The 23606-nt window shown below is 36.2% G+C and overlaps 1 protein-coding gene across 2 annotated transcripts; it reads right to left on the minus strand.

The window, feature by feature from the left end:
* Positions 1 to 1031: 1031 nt before the first annotated feature.
* EEF1E1 (eukaryotic translation elongation factor 1 epsilon 1) lies at positions 1032 to 21960 on the minus strand. 2 transcript variants are annotated; one of them, XM_037141753.2, is made up of 4 exons: positions 20905 to 20994; positions 17182 to 17382; positions 10740 to 10835; positions 1032 to 1636 (listed from the first exon to the last, which is right to left on the minus strand). In XM_037141753.2, exons 1-4 carry the CDS (start codon positions 20905 to 20907, stop codon positions 1496 to 1498), a joined length of 441 nt encoding a protein of 146 aa, XP_036997648.1. In that variant the 5' UTR covers positions 20908 to 20994; the 3' UTR covers positions 1032 to 1495. The 2 variants fall into 2 exon arrangements, with proteins under 2 accessions (XP_036997648.1, XP_036997647.1); XM_037141752.2 differs by lacking the exon at positions 20905 to 20994 and adding an exon at positions 21861 to 21960 and having other exon boundaries at positions 1034 to 1636.
* Between the last annotated feature and the right edge of the window lie 1646 nt (positions 21961 to 23606).

The raw sequence follows: 23606 nt of genomic DNA on the forward strand, positions 1-23606 counted from the left end.
TCAGTAACATGAAGGACAAAAAATGTGGGACTCTTAACAAAGAGAAAAATTTACTAATAGCCATAGGCTTTACGTTAGGATTTTTCACATACATTTTCTCTTTTAATCCTCAGAGTTATCTTTGGTTTTACATTTAATTTTTATAGACTTTCAGTAAATATGGTTAATTGATTTGCTTAAGGTCACACAGCTAGTAAATAATGAAAGCAGGACTCAACCAAAGGGATATCTATTTCCTGTGTCTGCTCTTTCCACTTGAACTTTTACTTGTTTACTAGTACTTAGGTTCAGCATCAGAACCAAAAATATTAAACAGTGTTAAACAGTAAAGTACTAGAAGACGATTTTTCTTATTATTTGGAAATATAAGTTCTTTAGCTCAATAATTAATTACTCAGCCAGTAAGAGTTACAAATTGTATAGACTGTTAGATAAAGTATCTCTGTTCCTTCTTTACAAGGGCTTCAACAGCAGCCTTTCATGGGTTGGCTTTTATTTATTTTCCAGAAATCAGGTGCATTTTTACTTTATTTCAAAAAATTTTATTGTGCTTTTCCATTACCAGTTAACCTCCTTATAGCCTCCTCTCCCCTGTAATCACCACACTGTTGTCCATGTCCATGAGTCCTTTTTCCTTTTTGCTCAGTCCCTCCCCCCCTCACAATATCTGTGATCCTTGCTCTCTACGAGTCTGCCTCTATTTTGCTTATTAGTTCAATTTGTTCATTAGATTCCACATATGAGTGAAATCATATGGTCTTTGAGACTTGGCTTTTAATTAAGAAACATCCAGTAGCTATCAAGTCCAAAATTAGTGGGATAGTAGGATTTCCCATCTGTTTTTATCCACTGCATATTCCACTAAACCCAACAACAAAAAAAGAACCATTAACTCAAGATAATGTATTTTATTCTAGTCCCCTCTAGAGCAGTTCAGTAGTTAGTTTCACCTCAATGAATACTGATTATAGGAAAGAAAGAAACAAACAACAAAAAAGATTTTTTCAACCACCTTTACTGATTCACATAAATATTTGAAAACAAATACATGTGTCTTCTCTTTTTATCTGTGGCACAATTTATTACAGATCTTAATAAACAAAGTACTATAAATATTTATAAGGGCAAATGAATTTTAAAATAGGAAAGAGGTCAATAAATAGCCAAACAGGTCAACCATTAAAAGGAGTATTTTTTTAAAAAATTAAGCCACTGATTTCAACTTTTACTAAAATAAATTTCATATAAAAACATGGTAATTTATAACTTGATCTTAACTCAAGTTTTGACAGCAGTTGAATTTTTACATTAAAAAATTGCAAAATTTCAACTCAAGAACAAAATAAAACATTCATAACAAGTTTAAACTTTGAAAATTCTATCAACTTCGGCAAATACAGAATTACTGCATATCAGTTTACATTAGTCCTCTGGTCCAGTATACACTTTCCATTTAAAATATTTCTCATCACTCTTCTGTACAACTGGGTAGCTTCTAGTGGGAATTAGTATATAGTCTGTTCTTGATGAAGACAACACTAGACAGATGTTGCCTGATGCCTGGATAATGCTGAATGTGACAAAACCAGCGAGACACATTAAGATATTTTTCCTTTTCTTGAACTGTCAGGTCAACCTAAGTAGAGATTAAACACACACACAACAGATATTACATAAGCAAAACTATTAATATCATCTAAATAGGAGACAGAAATTGGGGGGAAAAACCCAGTTCTCAAAGCCAACATGTTCAGATAGGAGTAAAAAATTTCAGACACTGGAAGAGCTATCCATTTGTTTCATGATTTTATTTTCAGTTCAAAACCAGATGGGCTTTCTAGGAAAATCAAATTTTCAACAAATGCCAATTTTATATTAACCCAGGATCTGGAAGCCCAAAGAGTTTTTTACTGCATTATAAAGGAAAATAGGAGAAAGAGAATAGGTTCTAAAACACTAAGACATGGTCTTCTCTAATATTTTTGAGCAAACCTAAAAAAGAAAAGTTTAGTGGCATCCAACGTACTTAGGGAACACTACGTAAGCTCATATAAATATATGTACAGATAGTTATAGAAGTCTGGTGTATGTATCTATGAACTACTGCTTCCTTTCTATTGAACTCTGGGGAAAAACTTCACTCAAGAAAACAGCCATATAATTTTAAGTGATTATTGCTTAATACAAGAAGGGAGGGCTATTTCCACTGGCAAATTCATCAGATGAACAACAGACCTTCTAAATTCTGTTTGCAATAAAGCTGAACTCAACTCTATCTTCAGTGGATGTAACAGTTCACAGAATATACTATCAGGCTGTAAGAAGGCCCAGAGATTTGCTTGGAACAGAAGCAATAAAAAACAGTTGTTGCCAATCATTTCACTGGGCTCAAAATCCAAAATAGGCTTTTGTCTAAGACAAATCTTAGTTTGAAATCATGAAGAATTGTCAGGTAAAGAGAAAATCAGTAGGGCAGTAACAAACAGCCACGACTCATCTAAAAGCAGTGCAGTTCCTGCTCCTATTGTTAATTCAACATTTATTTAACAGCTATTGCAAGTGACTGTAAAACTGACAGAGATGCTCACACACAAAAAAATACTCAGTCACCCCCGTGTGGTTCAAACCCACTAGCAGTCTGCTTGTTGGAAGGCACTTTTAGTGAGATGGACGTCTTATCACTGCTTGGAATTTAGCATATAAATACTTGTGCTTATAGACAAATACTCTGTTAAGTTACTGAGTCAGAAAAACTGAAGGATAAAGCACTCTAGTATGCAATTATGATTACAGAATACAAAATAAAAACAGCAAGAAAAAGACAGACACATAGTATTTTCTCAGCAAATGTTTAAGTGAATTCCTATTTCCATTTTATATTTACAATGAACCCATTTAAAAAGAAAAATTAACTCAAGTTACCTGCCTTCCTTTTTGCCTTTATGGTATCAGGATACTATTGCTTCAGTATTTGATCTTTTAACATTATCTTTGGTCTAAACTATCTCTGAAAACCCAGTTTACTTAAATTATTAGCAATGAGAGTCTCACTGCTTCTGTTACGTAAAAATTTAAGTTTTGAGTTTGAGTCCCACACAAAAGTTGCTATAGCAAATTATAAGAAATACTCATTTAAGGGGGTGTAAGGTTCCTTTAGTTATCAGATATATGCTACTATAATTGTTTCACCCACAATACAGTTAGTCCATGGCAGGAGATAAAAAAACTGGTCAAGAATGTCTTCTTTATGCAAAAGGTACTTTTTATTAAATAAGAATTCATGATTTCAAATGTAAAGAATTATGTTATTCCTGTCTGGTGTGCTGTACACACTTAAACAACCACTGTGGAATAAACTAAACAGCAGTCTGTATTTCAAAAGGTAAGATACTTTATAAAAGAGCTTTTTGGTTCTTTTTCTAAATTTTTACCATATGTGAACTTCACCAGTGATTTTGAAAGAAAATGTTAAAATTTTTTAAAAAGCTCAACCACTAGTAAACACAGCTGCAAATCTAACAAGAAATGTGGGTGAGTTCTCTAAATAAATAAAATTCACAATCAACTTCAGAAAACCTCTTCACTGGTAGTTAAAGCAAACAGAAAAACATGTTTTACTCCAACATGATTTTATGAGCATTCAAGTCTGACCACTCTCTTACAATTTAGTCTCTCCAGAACTTTCTTTTATAAAGTCTCCACTCAGCCATTTTTGTGAGATGTTACTTTTTAGAATGAATTAAATGCACTAAGAAAGCACTTCCAAACAATAAAGTACTAGTGCTTGTTTGATCTGCCTTGAAGTTGGGCACTGAGATTTTGAAACAGGGTAAGAAGGGCAATGTATATTTACTGCTTACATTTTAGAACAGTGTCTGCAGTCAGGGGCTAGCATATGCTGCTACCAGGCTTACTATTTAAAACCACAAACTATAACACACAGCAAAATCATTATTCTTCAATTTAAAAATTTCATATTTAGAGTCTCTAGTGTAAGGATTGTAACATACCCACTGTATAAAATAATTGTTATTCCAAGACCTTCTTGAATTTTGTCTCACATTTTCCTATTTATCCCAATAATTTTTAGGTAGATAATCTACTTCAGAGAATAAAAATTTGTTCATTTTCCCCTCAGAAAACTTTGCTAGAAATACAGAGCTTTTCTACAAAATTCAAGTTACCACTTAACCTACTTTTTTTAGTTTAAACTTTGGAGATTGTTCTTGAGTCTGAGAAAATTATGACTGACCTTGACTTGCTATCTTTGCTACTTTTTGGGTAGACAATCTATTTCAGAACTTACTGTAAACAAACGACACTAAACTTAAGTCTTTTTAGAACGTTTGGGATGGGGTCCCCCTCAATTGTTTCACTTACAATGCTGGCTTTCCCTCACCCATTTCTAGTGGACTAGTTTGGGTCCCTTCCCCCCTTCTGTACAACAGGAAACAAAATGCCATTGTTCTAGTTCCCACTTCCTGCTTCTCATTGGTCTGCATGCCAGTGTGTCGACAGTGAAGCTTGGCTCTTTCTCCTTAGCCATTCCTTTCTTATTTCTACTGGCACTCCATAACTAGTTTGAACTTTAAAGCCAAACAGATAATATTCTTAGTCGGTAATTTTCCATGAAGACACGTGAGAAGCACTTGGAGGACCGTTCCCGATCAAGGTGAAATGCTGGTTTGCTACCTTTCCAACTGGCACATGCTGCCTTTGGGGCACACGTCATGGATTGAGTCCTGGGCTGCTCTGCAGCTCTTTCTTTTCTTTCTAAAAGAACGACCTATCTCCACTGGTGTTCTGAACTTCAAAACAAATGGATTTCAGTGGATAAGAATCTTATATTCAAGCAGCACATAACCTTACAAAAAATTTTAACAATCTTGAGTAACAGTCTGTTCACAGAGACTGCTATCTACTAGTGAAATCAGTTTAAGAAAGCAATGAGTCAGTGTTATGATAATAAACAGCCACACTAACTGGCAGTTTAATAAAGGAAGAACAACATAATACTCCTTAGAGGGAATTTAGAAAGACCAGATCTTATAATTAGTGTATGTCAGCCACAACTAAAATTGGGTTCACACTGAAACAAAATACAGTAGGATTATTTGAAGACTTGAAGGTTCCCTGACTGCTGTTTTGTACACTGCACTGATTACATTTTAAGTATTTAATAACATGAACAAATACATGAAAGAATGAGGGCAAAAATAAATATACTGCCAAAGCCAACAGAGCACGGGAAACTGTGTGATGAATACAACAGGTAGCCGATCTGACCCTCACATCTACTCTGCCTGAATTTAATACCTAGTAATCATTTTGTTCTCATCTGGGTATATTTACACCTAACTCAACAGGGATGTCACTTAACACCACAGTGCAATTCTGTCACAGTACAGGTTATATAGTCAGTGAGGCGTATTCCTTGAGAAAGTGTTTATTTCCCCCATGTACTTTGCCTGCACGTGGACCAGGCTGAGAAAGATGCTTTGGTTCTGAACTCATTTTATGAACCCAAAAGGATGGCTAACTTACAATTATGATTTTTTAAAAGAAAAGCATAATATCCTTCATCATAATATTCTAGACACTACATATAAAGAGGATATACATTTCAAAATAGGAACTATAGATAGGTACAGATCATTAAGTATTGTCAATGCAACTCTCTTTTTAACATGCAGCATTGAATGGAAACACTTCTAACCTGATTGAAAATCAAATGTCCTGGGAAGCACCTAGGCTCATAATTAAATAACTTTGCAGCTGGTATTATGAGTATTTTTGCATTATGGAAACTTGACCTTGTTCACTCTGCTGGCTAAGAAATTCCACACAAGCCCCCTCCTGTTCAGAGTATTTTGTTTCCCTACTGCATGACTGGCATGAGCCCAAAAATAGAAAATGTAAATTTATACTTGGTTTGTAAGAGCCACTCATCTTCATTATCATCTTTTTTTTAAAAATTAGATGGGAGAAATGTTCTCCTTCTTAAGGACAGCTTGACCCTTGCGAGGGTCCTCACAGGCCTTCCTTAACTTGTGAGAGGAATCACATAGGATTAGAGATGACATTTCTCTAACATTACCTTTAAAATTAAGTAATGCCACATTTAAATGTTTTTAAGATGTAAGTATGTTGTTGTTTCTAGGTATAAATGATCCTTTCACTGTGGTCTCACTCAAATCAAGTTATGGACTTCCCTAAGTTGAAAGACTCCTGGGTTTACTCCAGGAGAGAGATACCTTAATAGCAAGCAAGCTCTTTACCTGAAGGCTTTTTTCACTTCAAAATGAGATTTTTTTTTAAAAAGCTACTAAAATATTTTGAATCAAGATGGAAGAAAGAGGCTGGTGTGATCAAAGTATTTCAGCTCTACTTAAACTGTCTTAACATTTAAATATGATTACTTTAGATTTAATTATATTGAAATATATAACTAATACTACTTCACTATAAAGTTATGCAACCTAAAATAGGAATATATAGACTTCTGCCAAGATGGAGACTAAGTGGAAGCACTGCGCCTTCTCACACAACCAAGTTTAAAAGTCTGACGACAACGAAACCTTCAGCCAAACCAGTAAGAGGGGCAGAGCCAGCAGCAGAGCGGAATCGGGCAGGAAAGATCCGGGCACGTGACCCAGGTGCGCCAGCAGCTGTGGGCGGATCCCAGGTGTGGAGAAGCGAGCGGACCCACTGAGGGCAAAAGGCATTGGACCCACTGAGGGCTGACCACAGTCACACATTCGAGCGCAGATAAACCGGTGAAGGAGTGAAACAGTGAGACAGACCTTGCAGGCCCCCGTGGCAGAAAGTGGCAGAGGGGGCCGCCATTGAACCTCTCTGACCCGCCCCCACATACAGCGTCACAAACCAGCAACCTGGGTAGCCCTACCCTGGTGAACACGTCCTTGTACGTAACAGGCACGAACAGATCAAAACATGGCTCAAGAACAACTCAGAGCCCAGAGCCAATAAATCTAAGTGACAAAGAAACAGCCAAACTTTCAGATGCACAGTTCAAAACACTGGTGATCGGGATGCTCACAGAACTGGTTGATTTTAGTCACAAATTAGAGGAACATATGAAGGCTAAACTAATTAAAATGAAGGGATATGCACAGGAAACCAATAGTAATGGAAAGGAAACTGGGACTCAAATCAAAGGAGTGGACCAGAATGAGGAAAAAAATGACCAAACAGAAAAGAATGAAGAAATAAGAATTCAAAAAAATGAGGAGAGGCTTAGGAACCTCCAGGACATCTTTAAACATTCCAACATTCGAATTATAGGGGTACCAGAAGGGGAAGAAGAACAGCCACAAGTGGAACACTTATTTGAACAAATAATAAAGGAGAATTTCCCCAATCTGGCAAAGGAAATAGACTTCCAGGAAATCCAGGAAGCTCAGAGAGTCCCAAAGAAGTTGGACCCAAGAAGGAACACACTATGGCACATCATCATTACATTAGCCAAGATTAAAATGAAAGAGAATTCTAGAAGCAGCAAGAAATATGGGGGACAGTCACCTACAAAGGAGTTCCCATCAGACTGTCAGCAGATTTCTCAAAAGAGACCTTACAGGCAAGAAGGGGCTGGAAAGAAGTATTCCAAGTCATGAAAACCAAAGACCTACAACCAAGATTGCTCTATCCAGCAAAACTTTCATTTAGAATGGAAGGACAGATAAAGTGCTTCTCAGATAAGAACAAATTCAAGGAGTTCATCATCACCAAGCCTTTATTATATGAAATGTTAAAGGGACTTACCTAAGAAAAAGAAGTTAAAAAAGATGAACAGTGAAAGGACAACAAACTCACAGTTACTAAGAACCACACCTAAAACAAAAACAAACTAAGAGGATAGCTAGATCAGGAGCAGAACCATAGAAATGAAGATCACATGGAGGGCTAGCAACAGGGGAGTGGGAGGAGGAGAAGGGGGAGAAGGTACAGAAAATAAGTAGCATAGACAGTAGGTAGAAAATAGATAGGGGGGAGGGCAAGAATAGCAGGGGAAATATAGAATCTAAAGAACTTGAGACACGTGGTCATAAACTAAAGGGGGGGATGGTGGGGGAGGGGTGTGCAGGGTGGAGGGGAATGAAGGGCGGAAATAGAACTGTAATGGCATAATCAATAAAACATATTTAAAAAAACAAAATAGGAATATAAAGAGGAAGAGATGGCTAAATATTGCTAATCTCAACTAGCACTTAGCTGCACAAGGCACTCTGTTAGGAGCTGGGAGAGGTACAAAGAGAAACAAGGCATGGTTCTCCTCAATCTTCTTATTGTGCTTCAAAATGAGTTTTATACTTGTTATATGTGGGGAACATCCATGCTGCTTTATTCCTGCTGGGCCAGTGTAATTACCAATAGCCCCACTTTCACTGAAAAATGTGCTGTTTTAGATGATAAATCATATGGCCATTCTACTTATAAGCAATATTTAGAGTCAAAACTTGTCATAAGTTTTGTAAAACAATAAAAATTCCCTTGGAAAGCCAAAGCCATCCAAATTCAAAGATATTTTTCTGACAATTTCATCATTCTACATTCTAATTTTTCTCTACATGCCTCTTTAATTGATCTCACAATATTCTGATCAGAAATTAGCACTAGATTCCATTTTCTTTTACTCACTAATTGCTTTCATTTAAAACAGTCTTCTCTCTTCAATGCGATCAAAAGTTGCTTGAAAATAGTTTTATACTTCTTTTGTGTCCCTTCAGTATAGTATAATGGTGTACAAATATATTACAACCTCTAACTGAAACAATTTGTAATTTAAAAGACAGAGAATTTTGCTAAGACTTACAGTAAAAAATAAAACACGCCACAACTCAGGTAGTCTGTGAGGCACCTAAAGAAATGGACAAAGAGCACTTGAATATGCTTTAGGAGCTCAAGAGGACTTCCCCAAGGAAATTAGCGCTTGAACTGAGTGACATCTGAAATACAGATGAATTTGGGAGGAAAATAAGGGCTGGGCCAAGTAGCAAAAGAAAGGGACAGCACAAGAATACTGAGCAGGAAAAGCAAAGGCAGAGGAGACATATGGCTGACAGAGAGGCATGTGGGGAGAATAATGACAATGAGGCCAGCAAGGGAGGCAGGGTCACATGACAAAGGGTCTCCTATCCCAGGCAGTGAGGAGCTACTTAAGTATTTTGAGAAAGACACATTCATGAGAAAAACTGCCCCAGTGGCAATAAAGATGGACTGTAGGAGACACGACTGGTGGCAGGAGGACATTTCGATCGCCGGACTTAAGATAATGAATTCTGGAACAAGGGCCAAGTCATCAAGGGTCATAGCAAGAGACACACGGGAGAGACATCCACAAGGTGGAAACAAGACCTCACTGACTGAATGCGTGAGGTGCACAATACAGAAAACATGGGAGTTCTTATTTTTCCACAGGGGGAAGACAGGTGGTTGGGAGGAGGTTTTAGGTGTAGATGTAAGAAAGTGTAAACTCTGGGCCAAACTGCCTGGATTCCAGACCTGGTTTTGCCATTTACTTGGGTGATGTAAAGCAGACATTTGATCTAATGCCTCAGTTACTTCATCTATACAATGGGGATGATAGCAATGTCTATCTCATAGGTAGTGATAAGGATTAAATGAGTTAACTTTTATAAATCAAACAGAATAGAGCCTATATATTATTGCCATATAATTGTTTGTAAAGAAATTTAAGATAGGAAACAATTTAATGTAAAGAGATTGACCAGAGAGGGAAAAATTGATAAGAGAAAGAAAAGATGTAAAATTTGGGACCAGATGCAGAGAGTGGGCAGAAGGTAGATGGGGAATTGAGGTAAGAGGCCGGATGAATGGATTAGCTGAGGGAAAAAGCAAGACGGTTCTTTCTGAGGCCAGAAAAAGGAGACAGACAAATGAAGATGTACACACAGGCAGAGCTGGAAGGTTGAGTGTACTCATAGGCTGGCCTCTATTTTCTAGCTGAATAAGGGATGGGAGGCTCTGTGATAATGACCAAAGATAAAGACAGGAGGGTGGGGCTTGAACAAAGTGTTAAAGGTCTGGATTTATCCCTGGGAGAAACAGAAGGGCTGATCAGTTTAACAGCCCTCCTGAAACTGAATAGTACAAATTTGCAGTGGTATCAATCTGTAGAGTTGTAATATCTCTAACAGAACTCAACCTGGATATAGTATTGTAGGCATTTATTTAGACTGACCAAGAGTTGGGGATTTACATAGAAAAAATGGTGATGTACAGAGAAGCAAAGAAGCTGAAGATGCGATAATAAAAGGGTGTAGTCAAAGTTTCACGAAAGTGGATCTGGGTTGGACGGGGTAGAAAGTATATAGGTTAAAGAAAGGGAAGGGGTTACTTCAGATAATGATGGGATTTAGGGAGTAAGAGATTGGGACCCAAGGATAAGAACTCGAACAGAAGATGGGGTGGTGGAATTAAGATGGAGAGGTGGGGTCCAAGTGATGATGAGATCAAGTCCAAAAGGTGGCAAGAGAAGTAGTTGCAAAGAGCAGAACAGGAATCAAGCAGGTCAAGGAAGAGGAAGCAACTATGTTTGACGGAACATGGAAGGAATATCTGCATAAAGTACTTTGTATAAAAATTACTCCTTTCATTTTTATCTAATAAACTGAAAATTAAAAATTGATTTAAATTCAAGACAAAAAGATCATCTGAACATTACAGAAAAAAAGCCCCATGACTATTCAAATACTCACTATGAAGCGATGGAGTCCGTAGTATAATAGGATATCTGCCAAGGTAAAATTATATCCAGTAAGGTAGACTTTATCTTCAAGATATGAATTAAGATCCTAGAAAAAAACAAATAAAATATTTGAAAAACAGTAATACTAAAGTTAACCACCATATCATTTGCCTTTAAAACATTTATTTATTTATTTATTTATTTTAGATTTTATTTATTTATCTTTAGAGGGGAAGGGAAGGAGAGAGGGAAAGAAATATCACTGTATGGTTGCTTCTCATGCGATCCCTGCTGGGAACTGGCCCCTGCTGGGAACTGGCCTGCAACCCAGGCATGTGCCCTGACTGGGAATCGAACCGCGATCTTTTGGTTTGCAGGCCCGTGCTCCATCCACTGAGCTATACCAGCCAGGGCTATGCCTTTAAAACATTTAGAAGGCTATTAGAAAACAGAATATTGACATTTAGTTTAACAAATTACCTTTCACATTAACAGATTCAGATTCATTAAAAATCACAAATCATATACTAATCACCTCACTTAAGAATAGGGAAAATAATTTTATTGTTATTTTAAAGAAATAAGAAAACATTAAAAATGATTTTCAAAGTGATCATTTCAGACTCCCAGATTTATTTGTTTGGTGGGGGTAAACATTTTGTAAATCATGCTCATGTTAGATTTATTTTTCCCATTTAAATATAAAAAGCTTCCTCAACAATTTCTAACTCTTAAGAAAAATTATAATTTATTGACTTGCATTTTTATACATGTATATTTTTAAATTTTTAATTGCAGTAGAATAATACATAAGACTTACCATCTTAACCACTTTTAACTGTATAATTCAGTATGTGTTAAGGGTATTCACACTGTTGTGTAACCAGTCTTCAGAATTTTGTCACGTTGTAAAACAAAAACTCTATTAATAAACAACTACCCATCTCTCCCTCACCCCAGGCCCTGGCAACTGCCACTCTGCTGTTTCCATGAATTTGACTACTTAGGATACAGCACGTAAGTGGAATCAGATTATTTGGTATATGCAACTAGCTTATTTCACTTAGTGTGTGTTCTTCATGGTTCACCCCTGTTGTAGCATGCATCAGAATTTCCTTCTCTTTTAAGGCTGAAAATTATTCCCCTGTATGGATACACCCCACTTTGTCTATCCATTCATCTGTCAACAGACACGTGCTGTTTCCACTGCGAGACCACTGTGAGTAACAATGCTGTGAACATGGGTGTATACACTTCTGTTTGAGACCCAGTTTGGGCATAAAAGTATATGTGCAAGTGGAATAACTGGATCATATGGTAGTTGTATTCTTAATGTTTTAAGAAAAAACTACTTTTTTATTTCAGTTGTACCATTTTATATTCTCAATAATGCACAAGTTTCCCAATTTCTCAATATCCTCATCAACATTGTTATTTTCTGTATTTTTGGAGTAGCCAACTTAATGGATATGAGGTGATTATCTTATTGTGCTTTTGATTTACATTTCCCTAATTATTATTAATGATGACCATCTTTTCACATGTTTATTAGCTTTGTATATCTTATCTGAAGAAATGCCTACTCAGGTCCTTTGTTCATTTTTTCACTGGGTTCTTAGTTTTTCTTGGTTAAGTTGCAGGAGTTCTTTATACAGGGTCTGGTATAAATAATGTCCATTTTTTGTTATAAGACCTTTTATTACAAAATCATAAGCATGTAATTCTGTAACATAACAACATCACACTCAAGTACACCATATGACATTTTAGTGAAATGTTCAAATTAAAACTATAAATTATCACACCCGTATTAGTACCTTACCAACCACACTGAAGCAGGCCTTACTTCTGCCAGACCCTGTATATTCCGTTTTAACCCTTTATTAGATATGTAATTTGCAAATATTTTCTCCCATTACATGAGTTGCCTCTTCACTCTGTTGACTGTGTCTCTTGATGAACAAAAGTTTTAAGTTTTGATGTAGTTCAGAATTTTTATGTTTGATGCCTGTGTTTTGGTTCATATCCAAGAAATCACTGTCACATGAAATGATGTGATATTTTCTGCTATGTTTTCTTCTAAGAGTTTTAGTTTTAGGTCTATGTTTAGAACTTTCCATTCTGAGTTAATTTTTATATATTGTATATGGTAAGGGTTTAACTTCATTCTTTTGCAAATGGATATCTAATTTTTCTAACAACTGAAAGATCCCAGTTTTAAACAACATTTAAAGCTACACAAAGTTCTATCATTTGTCCACCAGACAATTATCATCAATTTTTAAAAGGTTAAGTATATACAAAAGAGTTCATTTAACATCATTTCAGAAAAAAAATACTAACATACATTCAGCTCCCTAAATAGCCAATAGGTACTTTGAAGAAAAAATATTTAAAGTACATGTTAAAAAAATATGAAACATCTTAAAAGGTCCTAATCTAATCTGAAGTATTGTCTGAAAGACCAGCATGAATAAATCAATCAGTTTCCTGAGAAAAGAAAAAATCTAGATTAAAAAAATATTTTTGCTCCCTTTCAAATTTAATATATAATTTAATGGCACAGGAATTTATGCTCACTTACCTTTAAATTAAATAAGATACAATGTTCATATAAATTTTAGAGAGAGGTTTATAAGTAAGTTATGTGAATTATCGTCAGATATTCTCATAGACTCCTCTAAAGACTAGTTGTAAAATGCTGCCTAGCAGTCAACAGCATTTATTCTGGAAAAATTTCTTAAACTGTAGAGACAGCACTTCGTCTTCTTAAATCACATTCCAAATGTCTGGCACACAGTGGTCCAACAATCAGTAAATGTTTGCCAAAATTGAATTTTATCTCTTTAAATTCACCACACCTTCATTTACAGATACTAACTTTAAAATGCCATAAGACTATGGACTGCTAGGGGTGTTATAGATGAGGGCATAAAGAAATGTGGACATAAATAAGGAGATTAAAATCTGGGTAGAAAGGGTAAAATATATTAGGAGCTACCACTTAAATTCTATGTAACCTGTTGAATGGAGACCGTTTCTCTCCAAACATCTTCAAGTAAAACAACTTTGATAATGTATAAAAATAAAATAAAAATATTTTCATTTAATTCTAAGAAGCATTTTAAAATAATGTCTGAAACAATAATTTAACACTCCTTAATGTAGTATACATATTCTTAAAGTAAAATCTATATATTTTCTTTATAGAGACCCTTAAGGTTATAATCTTATTTAACTGAAGTCAAAAATTATGATTAGGTAGTATTTTTCTGATTAGTGACTTTAATGTCTTCCACTTATTTCCTTTCTTTTCTTACAAGTCTTTCTGATGCTATTGCCAAAGTTTGAAAAAATATTATTTCCCCCATAGAGTTCCACCTGATTTTTCTTTTTTCTTAACTATCTAATATTGAAAAAGCAGTATAAAATATATATCCTCTATCTAGATTCAACAAATGTTAGTGTTTTGCAATGCTTGCTGTTTGAAATTACATATTACCTTAATTATGAGTCATTTAAATTCAGAATTGTGGTTTCAGTAATAAAATGTAACTCTAGAGTAACAATTAACCCTTTCATAATATCCTAATGGCAAGAATTTTAAAAATAAATAATAAAAAGTTAAATAGTCCAATCTAAAATAGGCAAATGTATACATATAGGCATTTTTTAAAATAATGAAAATATTCATAAGCATTATGAAAAAGATGCCAAAGCATTAATAGTTTTATGAAGAATACAAAATAAACAAATAAATTACTTTTTGGTTTATTTGTTTTGGCAATGAAACTGGGGTGGTGAAGGAAAAACAGGGTGATATCCATGTCAGCAAGGGTTTGTGGACGGTAACCCTCACATACCACCAAACTGTAAAAACACATTTTTCTAGAGGACAAATGAGCAGCATATCCTTAAAAATGTACATAGTTTTGGCTCAGCAACTTCCTCTGTAGGAATTAACTAAGGAAACAAATGAGGAAGAGTTAAAACATTTAGCAATAATCTAGTATGACTACATAGGGATAGACTATTTAAATTCTGGTGTAACTATATGATGGAATATTAACAGGTTATCAAAAAAGATAGTGTACCTGAATATTTATGGATGTGTAAAGATGTTCACAGAACACTGTCAGTAAATAAAATATGTTAGTGTCCAGTAACTGCCAATTTAAAAATAAAACACACATATATGTGAAAAGAAAAAGTATGAAAGGAACACTAAAATATCTGATGACTGAACATAAATGTCATTTAACAGTTTTCTCTTGTTGGGACTACAAATGTTTGAGATTTCTTCTATTTTCTTATTTATATTTCCTAATTCTATAATAAATATCTAATGCCTTAAAAATAAAAACACTATTGTAAAATACTAAAAAGCAAAGCAAAAGGGAATATAACAACCCTTACTCATCTGTGCTCATATGGCCAAAAATCACATTGTAGTCCACCATCCATATATTATATCCCTCCTGGTCCAAGTTCTATTAAAGTAGGGACTGTGTCTGATGGTTTGCTGCATCACTACCTTCTAGAACTGTATCCGACACATCATTACAGGTACAGATGAGCAAACAGTGGGAGAGCAAGGACCACAACCCAGATCTCCCAGTTCCTCATATGTTTCAAAAACGGTAATAGTTCCAGTCAGATTGTCACAACTGAAATTTCATATAATGAGATTTACATATCCCAGATGTATTTTAGTAGAATTACTGTTTATGTTCCTAATAGCAAATCTATCCTTTGATCTTAAAAACCCAATTCAATGAAATCCTGTTCCTATCTTTCAGAATTAAGTACTTTATTACTATCTTTTTTGGGGGGAAACTATAAGAGATAGTTATAAATCTTTTTTATTTGCCTGAAATCTCACATTCACTTAGAGGGAAGACGTGCTTGTTTCCCTCTGGAAATGCTGCCTAGCACGGCAGGGGCAGCAGGAAGGGTCAGCATGGATGCTCAGAATGAATAGTTACCATGACAGGCCTATAAAGGAGCAGGCCTAAATGTGTTTTCTACCAGTTCTAATGATAGTACCTATCAAGAACATAGTTTAAAGCATTTTCCCCAGAATGACAAAAAACTTTCAGTACTGTAAGATCTTCTTACACAACTTATATGACCAATTTATATGACAAGGGAAATAAAATTAGGAAACAGAATAAAATTAGGGGTTCCTGCAATGATATTTGGTTGTCTGGGTAATCTCTAAGGTTCCTTTAAATGTTAAGCTTCTAGAAAATTTTTTTAATTTGCTTTATTTTTATAAAAATAATTAACAAAAACAAGCCCTGGCTGGCATAGCTCAGTGGATTGAGCGCGGGCCTGGGAACCAAAGGATCGAGGTTCGGTTCCCAGTCAGGGCACATGCCTGGGTTGCAGGCCAGTTCCGAGCAGGGGATGTACAAGAGGCAATCATACACTGATATTTCTTTCCCATTCTCCTTCCCTTCCCCTCTAAAGATAAATAAATAAAATCTTAAAATAAAATAAAATAAAAATAGGAAGAATGATACCTCATAGGTTTGGGGCAAAGATGAAATAAAACAATAAACTGGGTCATTTATTAAAAAAATAATAATAATTAACAAAAATACTTTCGTTTGTAATGTTTTCCATTCTTGGTGACTCCGGAACAACATTCAGTTTCTATTTTATATCAATGTAGTCTTTTATTCTAATGTGATTTCTTTAGAAAGAAAATATAACTCCTAATGCATTAAGTCTCAAGGGAGGGAAATGTGGACTTTCTTATATCAATCTGACAGTTTTTTCCAAACTATAATCCCCAAAGATTCTGATTCCCCCTTGTCAGTGAGAAAGTATTTTACTGATCAGGAAATCAGAATTGCCCAGTAGAAAAATTAACATTCAGCCATCACATTATTAAAAAAAAAAAAATCTAGCCTGGCTGGTGTGGCCCAGTGGATTGTGTGTCAGCCTGCGAACCATGGAGTCACTGGGTGGACGCCCAGTCAGGGCACATGCCTGGGTTGTGGGCCAGGTCCCCAGGAGGGAGCCTGCAAGAGGCAACCACGAGGTGATGTTTTTCTCCCTCTCTTTCTCCTCCCCTTCCCTTCTCTCTAAAAATAAATAAATAAAATCTTTTAAAAAATCCTACCAAGTTATAATTATTGACTGTGATAAGTTATATCAAGCAAAAGCACAGGATGTCGTATTATGAAGGAAAAGGATATAGAACAAGAACCAGCACTCGTCTGACAGAAAGGTAGTCAAGAACGTTTTTGAGGAAGGGGTATCCGAGCCAAGATATGAAGGCGTAAGGCTGGCAGAGACTGTTCAGGCAAAGGTAAGAACAGGTACAAACTGCCCTGGGGCAGAAGGAAATGAGGGCCTATGGCTTCACTACTGTATCTCAGGCAAGAGAGATTCCTGCTATTAATAGTTCATTTACTTCAGCCTATAAAGAGAAGTCACAATACCTTCAACAGAATGCGGATATCATCTTTATTGGAGTTTCCATCTAGTCGGGTTACTCTGTATTCTAACCATTGTTGTACTATCGCTTTTTCTTCTGCAGTGCTGCCAAGCAAATACTCTTTGTTGGCTTGCTTGACTAGATGAGCTGCTATAGTAGTCAATCCTGTTAGACTTGGACCATTATTTGTTTGAAGAACTGGAATCTTAAAAAGAAAAAGAAGTTCTTCAGGTAACTTTTAAAAACAAATACTATCACAACCGCAATTCTAAGTAATTGCTAAATCCCCCAACTGTTTTTCAAATACTCTAAGATTTTACTTTAAGACACTAAATTGCATACTAGATTATGCAAATGAGTCAGGAAGATAGCAGCTCAAATATAAACAAACATTTATGTTTGATAATAGATGATGATGAAACTGGTAGTAACATTATAAAAATCAGTAACATTGTATGTACAAAAAGAGAAAATGAAAACCCTAGTAGCATGCATTAATTTCGATCAAGTTTACCCATACCTATTTTATTTTAGTGAAGCAAAATAGGGTCAAGGAAATATCACTTTTTCAAAGTGGTTTTTGTAACATTTTAGTAAGACAGAGTATGCTTCGCCTCCTCCCGAACTGTGTGCTCCCCAGATAAGAAAATGTCTCTTCTGTAACCTGCTTCTGTGCCCTTTAAAAGTAAGATCAACCCATAGAACAGGGCTCAGAATTTGGAGACTGCCTCCTCTGAGCAGGCTCGCATAATAAAGAAAGTGCTCCACCATCCTGAGTGTGAGTGACTTTTTCCGCAACATTAGCAAAGTAAACATTTACTTAAATAAATCCACTTTCGGTAATAACAAAAACAAGGTTATAGTAACACTGAGTTCATAAGATAATTGATAACTTCCTTAAAAATGTATTGAAAGAAAATAATATGGAGTTGCTGGTAATGTTCTATTCCTTGCCTATGTGATTATCTGGGTGTGTTCATTTTGTGGTAACTCACTAAGACTTATATGCTTTTCTGAATGTGTGTTAATCTTGGAAGGAAGGAAGGGAGGGAGAGAGGTAAGGAGGGAGGGAGGAAGATTAGAGAGAGAGACAGGAAGGAAAAGAAAAAGGGAAAAGGAAAGGAAGGAAGAAAAGGAAAGAAAAAGAAATCAATGAACTTGCAACTGTGAGTATGTGTGGGAGTGGGGTGGGGGGAGAAGTTTAAAGAGATTAGTAAAAATAAATTATGTATAACCCGAGAACACTAACTCAAAAAAAAACACCTCCTAGTTAGCTCCTCATCTAGTCATTACATCTTCTAAGATAAGTAAGTAATCTCATTCTTATTTTACAGATAAAAAACCAAGGTCAGCAGGAATGGCAAGGTCAAGTTTAAATAAAATACAATTGGCTCCAAAGTCCATTTTGTTTTCTTTACACAGACTATAGTATAGAAATCTTACACAGTATAGAAATGATTACACAGTTGCAATTATGGGAAACATACTATTTCCATATTCATTTTAGGGTTCTATGGTTTCCAATTAATCACTTTTTTAAAAAAAAAGATTTTACTTATCTTTAGAGAGAGTAGGGAGGGAGAAAGAGAGGGAGAGAAACACTGGTCAGTAGCCTCCCATGCGTCCCCCAACCAGTGGGCCAGGCCCGAAACCCAGGTATACACCCTGACTAGTAATTGAACCTGAAGTCTTTCACTTTACAAGACAATGCTCAACTAACTGAGCCATGCTGGTAAGGGCCAATTAATCACTTTTAATGTCTAAATAAGTAATATTCCAATATGCTGATGTACTGTGATTCGATGAACCATTTTCCTAGAGCTGGACCTCTGAACTGTCTTCAATTTTTTAATCACTATCGGTAACGCTGTAGAGAATACGTTATTGCTGGCTTACTGCTGTCAACTGTCTTCCAAAAACAAACAAACAAACAAAAAAACCCACGAATCTTATCAGATGTTCTCATCCCTTCTCCAAACCCATAAACAGAAATGTTCAATAGCTGTTCTTCCCCCCTCCCCAGTACCCTGAATTCCAAAGCCTTCACAATTGGGTCTCAACCTGTATTTTGTGTTTACTTTGTATTGCATCACCATCATATTCCTCTACTTGTTGCCCCAAACTTCTCAATCTTCCATAATTTATTAGTCTTACACAATTTAAAAACCAACTTTTCTGTGAGGTTTACAAACCCATTCTTATAGTCAGAATGAACTTTCTTCTCCAACCCCCTAAACAATGCTTTCTGCCACTTAGTAAACATTCTGTTCTGCTTTAAATTAGCTGTCAATGACCATTTCTTATACTAGATAATAAAATCCCTCAAGGCAAATCTCATCTCTTAACTATATCTTCTAAAACATAGAAACCAAACTAGTGAATAGTGGCTGAAGGGAAGGAATCAACATGAGGCCTGAGAAAAAAGCAAAAGCAGGGCACTCTGGCTCAAATGCCTACTCTGCCACCAGTCTCTCTCGGGAACTGATCTTAAGCAAGTTGTGGACCCAATATAGACTTTGGTTTAACTTACGTGTAAGAACTACAATACATTGCTTTTAAGACAAGATTTTAACAGGGGTGAAATGAAGAACAGAAAATAAACGCCATTCGGAAAAAAAATCTCAAGGAGGCAAAAAAATGTATATACCCATATTTTTGGACTATAAGACACATGTAGGTTTTAGAGGAAAATAGGAAAAAAAATTTGAAGCAAAATGTGGTAAAATATTTAATAACATAAATAATATAACATTTCACCAATGTAAATGTAAACAGAAGTCAACAGCAGCATAAACAACCATTATTCCTCCCAAATTGGGGGGGGGGGTGCATCTTATAGTTCGAAAAATATGGTAATTATGTACTATGCGATGATGTTTTGGTCAATGACAGATTGCATACACAATGGTGGTCCCATAAAATAATAATGAAGCTAAAAAATTCCTATTGCTAGTGATGTCATAGCTATCATCAACAGAGAGGAATATTTATGGTGATTTATCTGTTTCCAAGCAAATCTATTATAGAAACAATGAAAATCAAGCAAACCACCATGGACATATTTCTGAAAAGAGTGACTCTTCATCAAGAAGAGCCGCAGGCAGGTCCTGCAGGAGATGTTCCAGAGGAGGATTGATACTATAGGAGATGACAGCTCCATGTGTGTTTCTGTCCTGAAAGACCTTCCAGTGGGACAGGATGTGGAGGCGGAAGACAGGGATAGTGCTGATCCCGACCCTGTGTGGGCCTAGGCTAGTGTGTGTGTTTGTGTCTTAGTTTTTAACAAAAAGTTTAAAAAGTAAAAAAAAAAAAAAAAAACCTTTAAAATAGAAAAAGTCTTATAGAATAAGGAAGAAAAAGTATTTTTGGAAGTTTTTGGAAGCTGTGCAATAATATGTTTGTATTTTAAGCTAAGTGTTATGAGCCAGAGGTTTTTAAAAATTTAAGTTTATAATGTAAAAAATTACAGTCACCTAAGATTAATTTATTGTTGAAGAAATTTTTTCTTATAAATCTAACTTTAGCCTAAGTGTACAGTGTTTATAAATTCTGTACAAGTATACAGTAATGTGCTAGGCCTTCACATTCATGTACTACTAACTCACTCAGGGCAACTTCCAGTCCTGCAAGCTCCATTCGGGTAAGTGCCCTACACAGGTGTACCATTTTTTAAAAATCTTTTATACCATATCTTTACTTTCCTATGGTTAGAGAAACAAATACTTACCATTGTGTTCCGATTGCCTACAGTACAGAGACATGCTGTACAGGTTTGTAGCTGCTAGGTAAATATGCCATTTACCATGTAGCCCAAGTGTGTAGTAGGCTATAAATAAATTTAGGTTTGTGTGTCACTCCATCACGTTCTCCCAAGGATGAAATCGCCTAGCCAGGCAATAATCTTTGAAGGTATCCCCCCCATTAATCAATGCAGACTGTACATACAAAGTTGTCTTCACACATTTCTCTTCCTCTACATTCCCTTAACGGAAAATAACGGTCTTGATAAAACACAAATGTTCTTCAATGCCTTCAGAAATCTGGTTCCTTATACCTCACCAATCAAGCTCATACAGTTTTTCTCTTTCATTCTCTGCATGCTGCATACTGAAACTGATACACAGGCCTCAGAAAAGCCTTCCCTGAATCTTCCGGGTTGGGCTAAGATCTTTGTGTTCTCTAAACCGTCTACGCTTCAATGTAACTATTCAATACTGTAATGAAAATAGCTGCAATGTCTGTCCACCCAGCTAAAAGGGCAAGTTTCCCGTAGCGTGCCAGGCCCAGCACAGTACTTACTACTAGGCACTCTGTTGCTCTCCAGGGTAGCTGCGTAATAATGAATGAAAGATACGCGTACAGTAACTGTCATTGAAGGCAAATACGGGACCTCCAGGTTGATCTATCTATTTTTGAGGACCTTCTTCTCTTTCTCGGAATAGGATTATAACAATTTACCAGAAGCAAAGGTTCCGGCCAAGCCCGACCAAAGCCTGATCCCGGTTCCCTTTCCGGGACCTAGGGCTGCAGGATGAGGCCCAGAGTCTCCAGCCCGCCCTGCGGCGCCGACACGTGGGGCCGCAACCTCACTCTGTTCGCCTCTACTAGCCAGCCGGTCCTACCAATGCTAAGCAAGCATCGCTACCCCCACCTCTTCCCCTCCGCACCCCTTCTGTTTCTCACCTGGCGCTCGCCCTGAGCACTGTACTTGTTCCCTTTACTCAGCCCCAGGGACCTCTCCAGCAGCGCCAACTCAGCTGCCGCCGCCATCTTCCGGTCTTAGCTGCCGGCAGGGGCGAAACCAGGATAGCAAGAATCTCCGGCATTGGCGGAGAGGGAAGGCCCGCCCACAACTCTCCGGCTATTGGCTGAACCGGGTGTGGAAGGCGGGCCTGACCATAGGAGGCGGGGCCAAGGGAAGGGAATGGGTATGTTGTGAGACAGGTACAGGGGTGGTGGTTCAGTGCTCAGTAATCATGGAGCTGTTGAGGCTGTACCTGCAGAGCCAGGCTTTGGTTTGGTTTCTCCAGTAGACTGAATCTGACAACATATAAACCGCAGGCTGTTGGCTTGACTGCCAGTTAACTAACAGATTAATACATAATTGGAACCGAAATTTACTTTAGTTTGGCTGAGGAATCTGAATTTGAACGATCGAGATGAATAGCAAAGAGTTCACCATCTGTTAGGGGTTTCCAACATACAGCATTATCCATGGGGATTTTAATTGTGTTTTAATGGTGAAATGAAAGAACTAAATTTTCTGTAAATTTACATCTCAGTAGTAGCAGTAGAATATAAATTTAAGGATTATTTATACAATCACTGGTTATGTTAGTATCAAGTTAATTCCTATAGTCCAAGGAAATCAGCCATTAGCAGTTTCAAGGATTTTTATTAGTAATCCCAAAAAGATAGTAATATGATTTATGTAGCCTTTGTTATGTAAGCAATGCACATGACGTTTTCTATATTTGCTATATTTTTATATTTTCAAAGTAGAAAATGTGCAGCAAATGTAAAAGACCTAACCCCTCTTTCCAAAAGATTTCTGAAATAAAATTTCCACATCACAGAATGAATAAACAAAATGTGTTTTAGTTTGAAAGAAATGGAAAAGAAATTATTACCAAGTAGTTCATCACTAAATGAGAAACATAGAAGTTTAGTGGAAAATGTACTGTGTGACATCTTTCCTATTCTAGAATACTTAATAAGTTAATATTGACAGCAGAAGTAAGTGTAAGAAAAAGAGAATTTGGCCAAATCAATATAAAAATACAATGAATTTCAGTATAATTGCATTGTGCATTAATAATTTGTACATTTTCCATTTATTGAAAATTGAATAACTATTTCATTACTTCCAAATAGGCTAGTCCTCTGAAAAAATTTATGTATCTATTTTCAGTGGTTAGGAACACTTTTAACTTGTAATAAGACATTACAAAATTTTTCAGATATTTATTTTTGGTGGGTTGTATATTTAAAATAAGGCTAAGCCCTGGACAGGTGGCTCAGTTGGTTGGAGAATCATCTAGTACATCAAAAGAGTGCACATTCAATTCCCAGTCAGAGCACATACCTGGGCTGTGGGTTCAATCTGGGGTCAGGGCGTGTGCAGGAAACAACCAATCAGTGTTTCCCTCTCCCACTGCTGTTTCTCATGCTCTCTCTATCTCTCTCTCTGAAATCAATAAGCTTATCCTGAGGTGAGGGGGAAAAAAAGAAATAAAATAAGGCTAACTGACCTAAACTGAACTTTGACTTCCAGTATAAAATGTCTGAATGGATGTTCACCCAAGTGATACTAGCAATAATATTTGAGGAGTTAGACTGAATAAATGAATGTGATATCACTTTTTAATTTATGCTTTTTTATTTGAATTATTACAGATAGATTTTGTAATTAAAAAAATTTTTGTTTGG

Source organism: Artibeus jamaicensis, unplaced genomic scaffold (genome assembly GCF_021234435.1).
Source record: "Artibeus jamaicensis isolate MK-2021 breed Jamaican fruit bat unplaced genomic scaffold, CSHL_Jam_final contig_335, whole genome shotgun sequence".
In the NCBI taxonomy this organism is placed as follows: domain Eukaryota; kingdom Metazoa; phylum Chordata; class Mammalia; order Chiroptera; family Phyllostomidae; genus Artibeus; species Artibeus jamaicensis.

Bases quoted from the DNA above. Each gene is read 5' to 3' on its own strand.
- EEF1E1 (XM_037141752.2), bottom strand. From the start codon at position 21,947: ATGGCGGCGGCAGCTGAGTTGGCGCTGCTGGAGAGGTCCCTGGGGCTG. The intron at 17,383-21,860 runs GTGAGAAACAGA...TTTCTTTTTAAG, and splicing joins GTGCTCAGGGCGAGCGCCAG to ATTCCAGTTCTTCAAACAAA. The intron at 1,637-10,739 runs GTGAGTATTTGA...ATCTCTACTTAG, and splicing joins ACGGACTCCATCGCTTCATA to GTTGACCTGACAGTTCAAGA.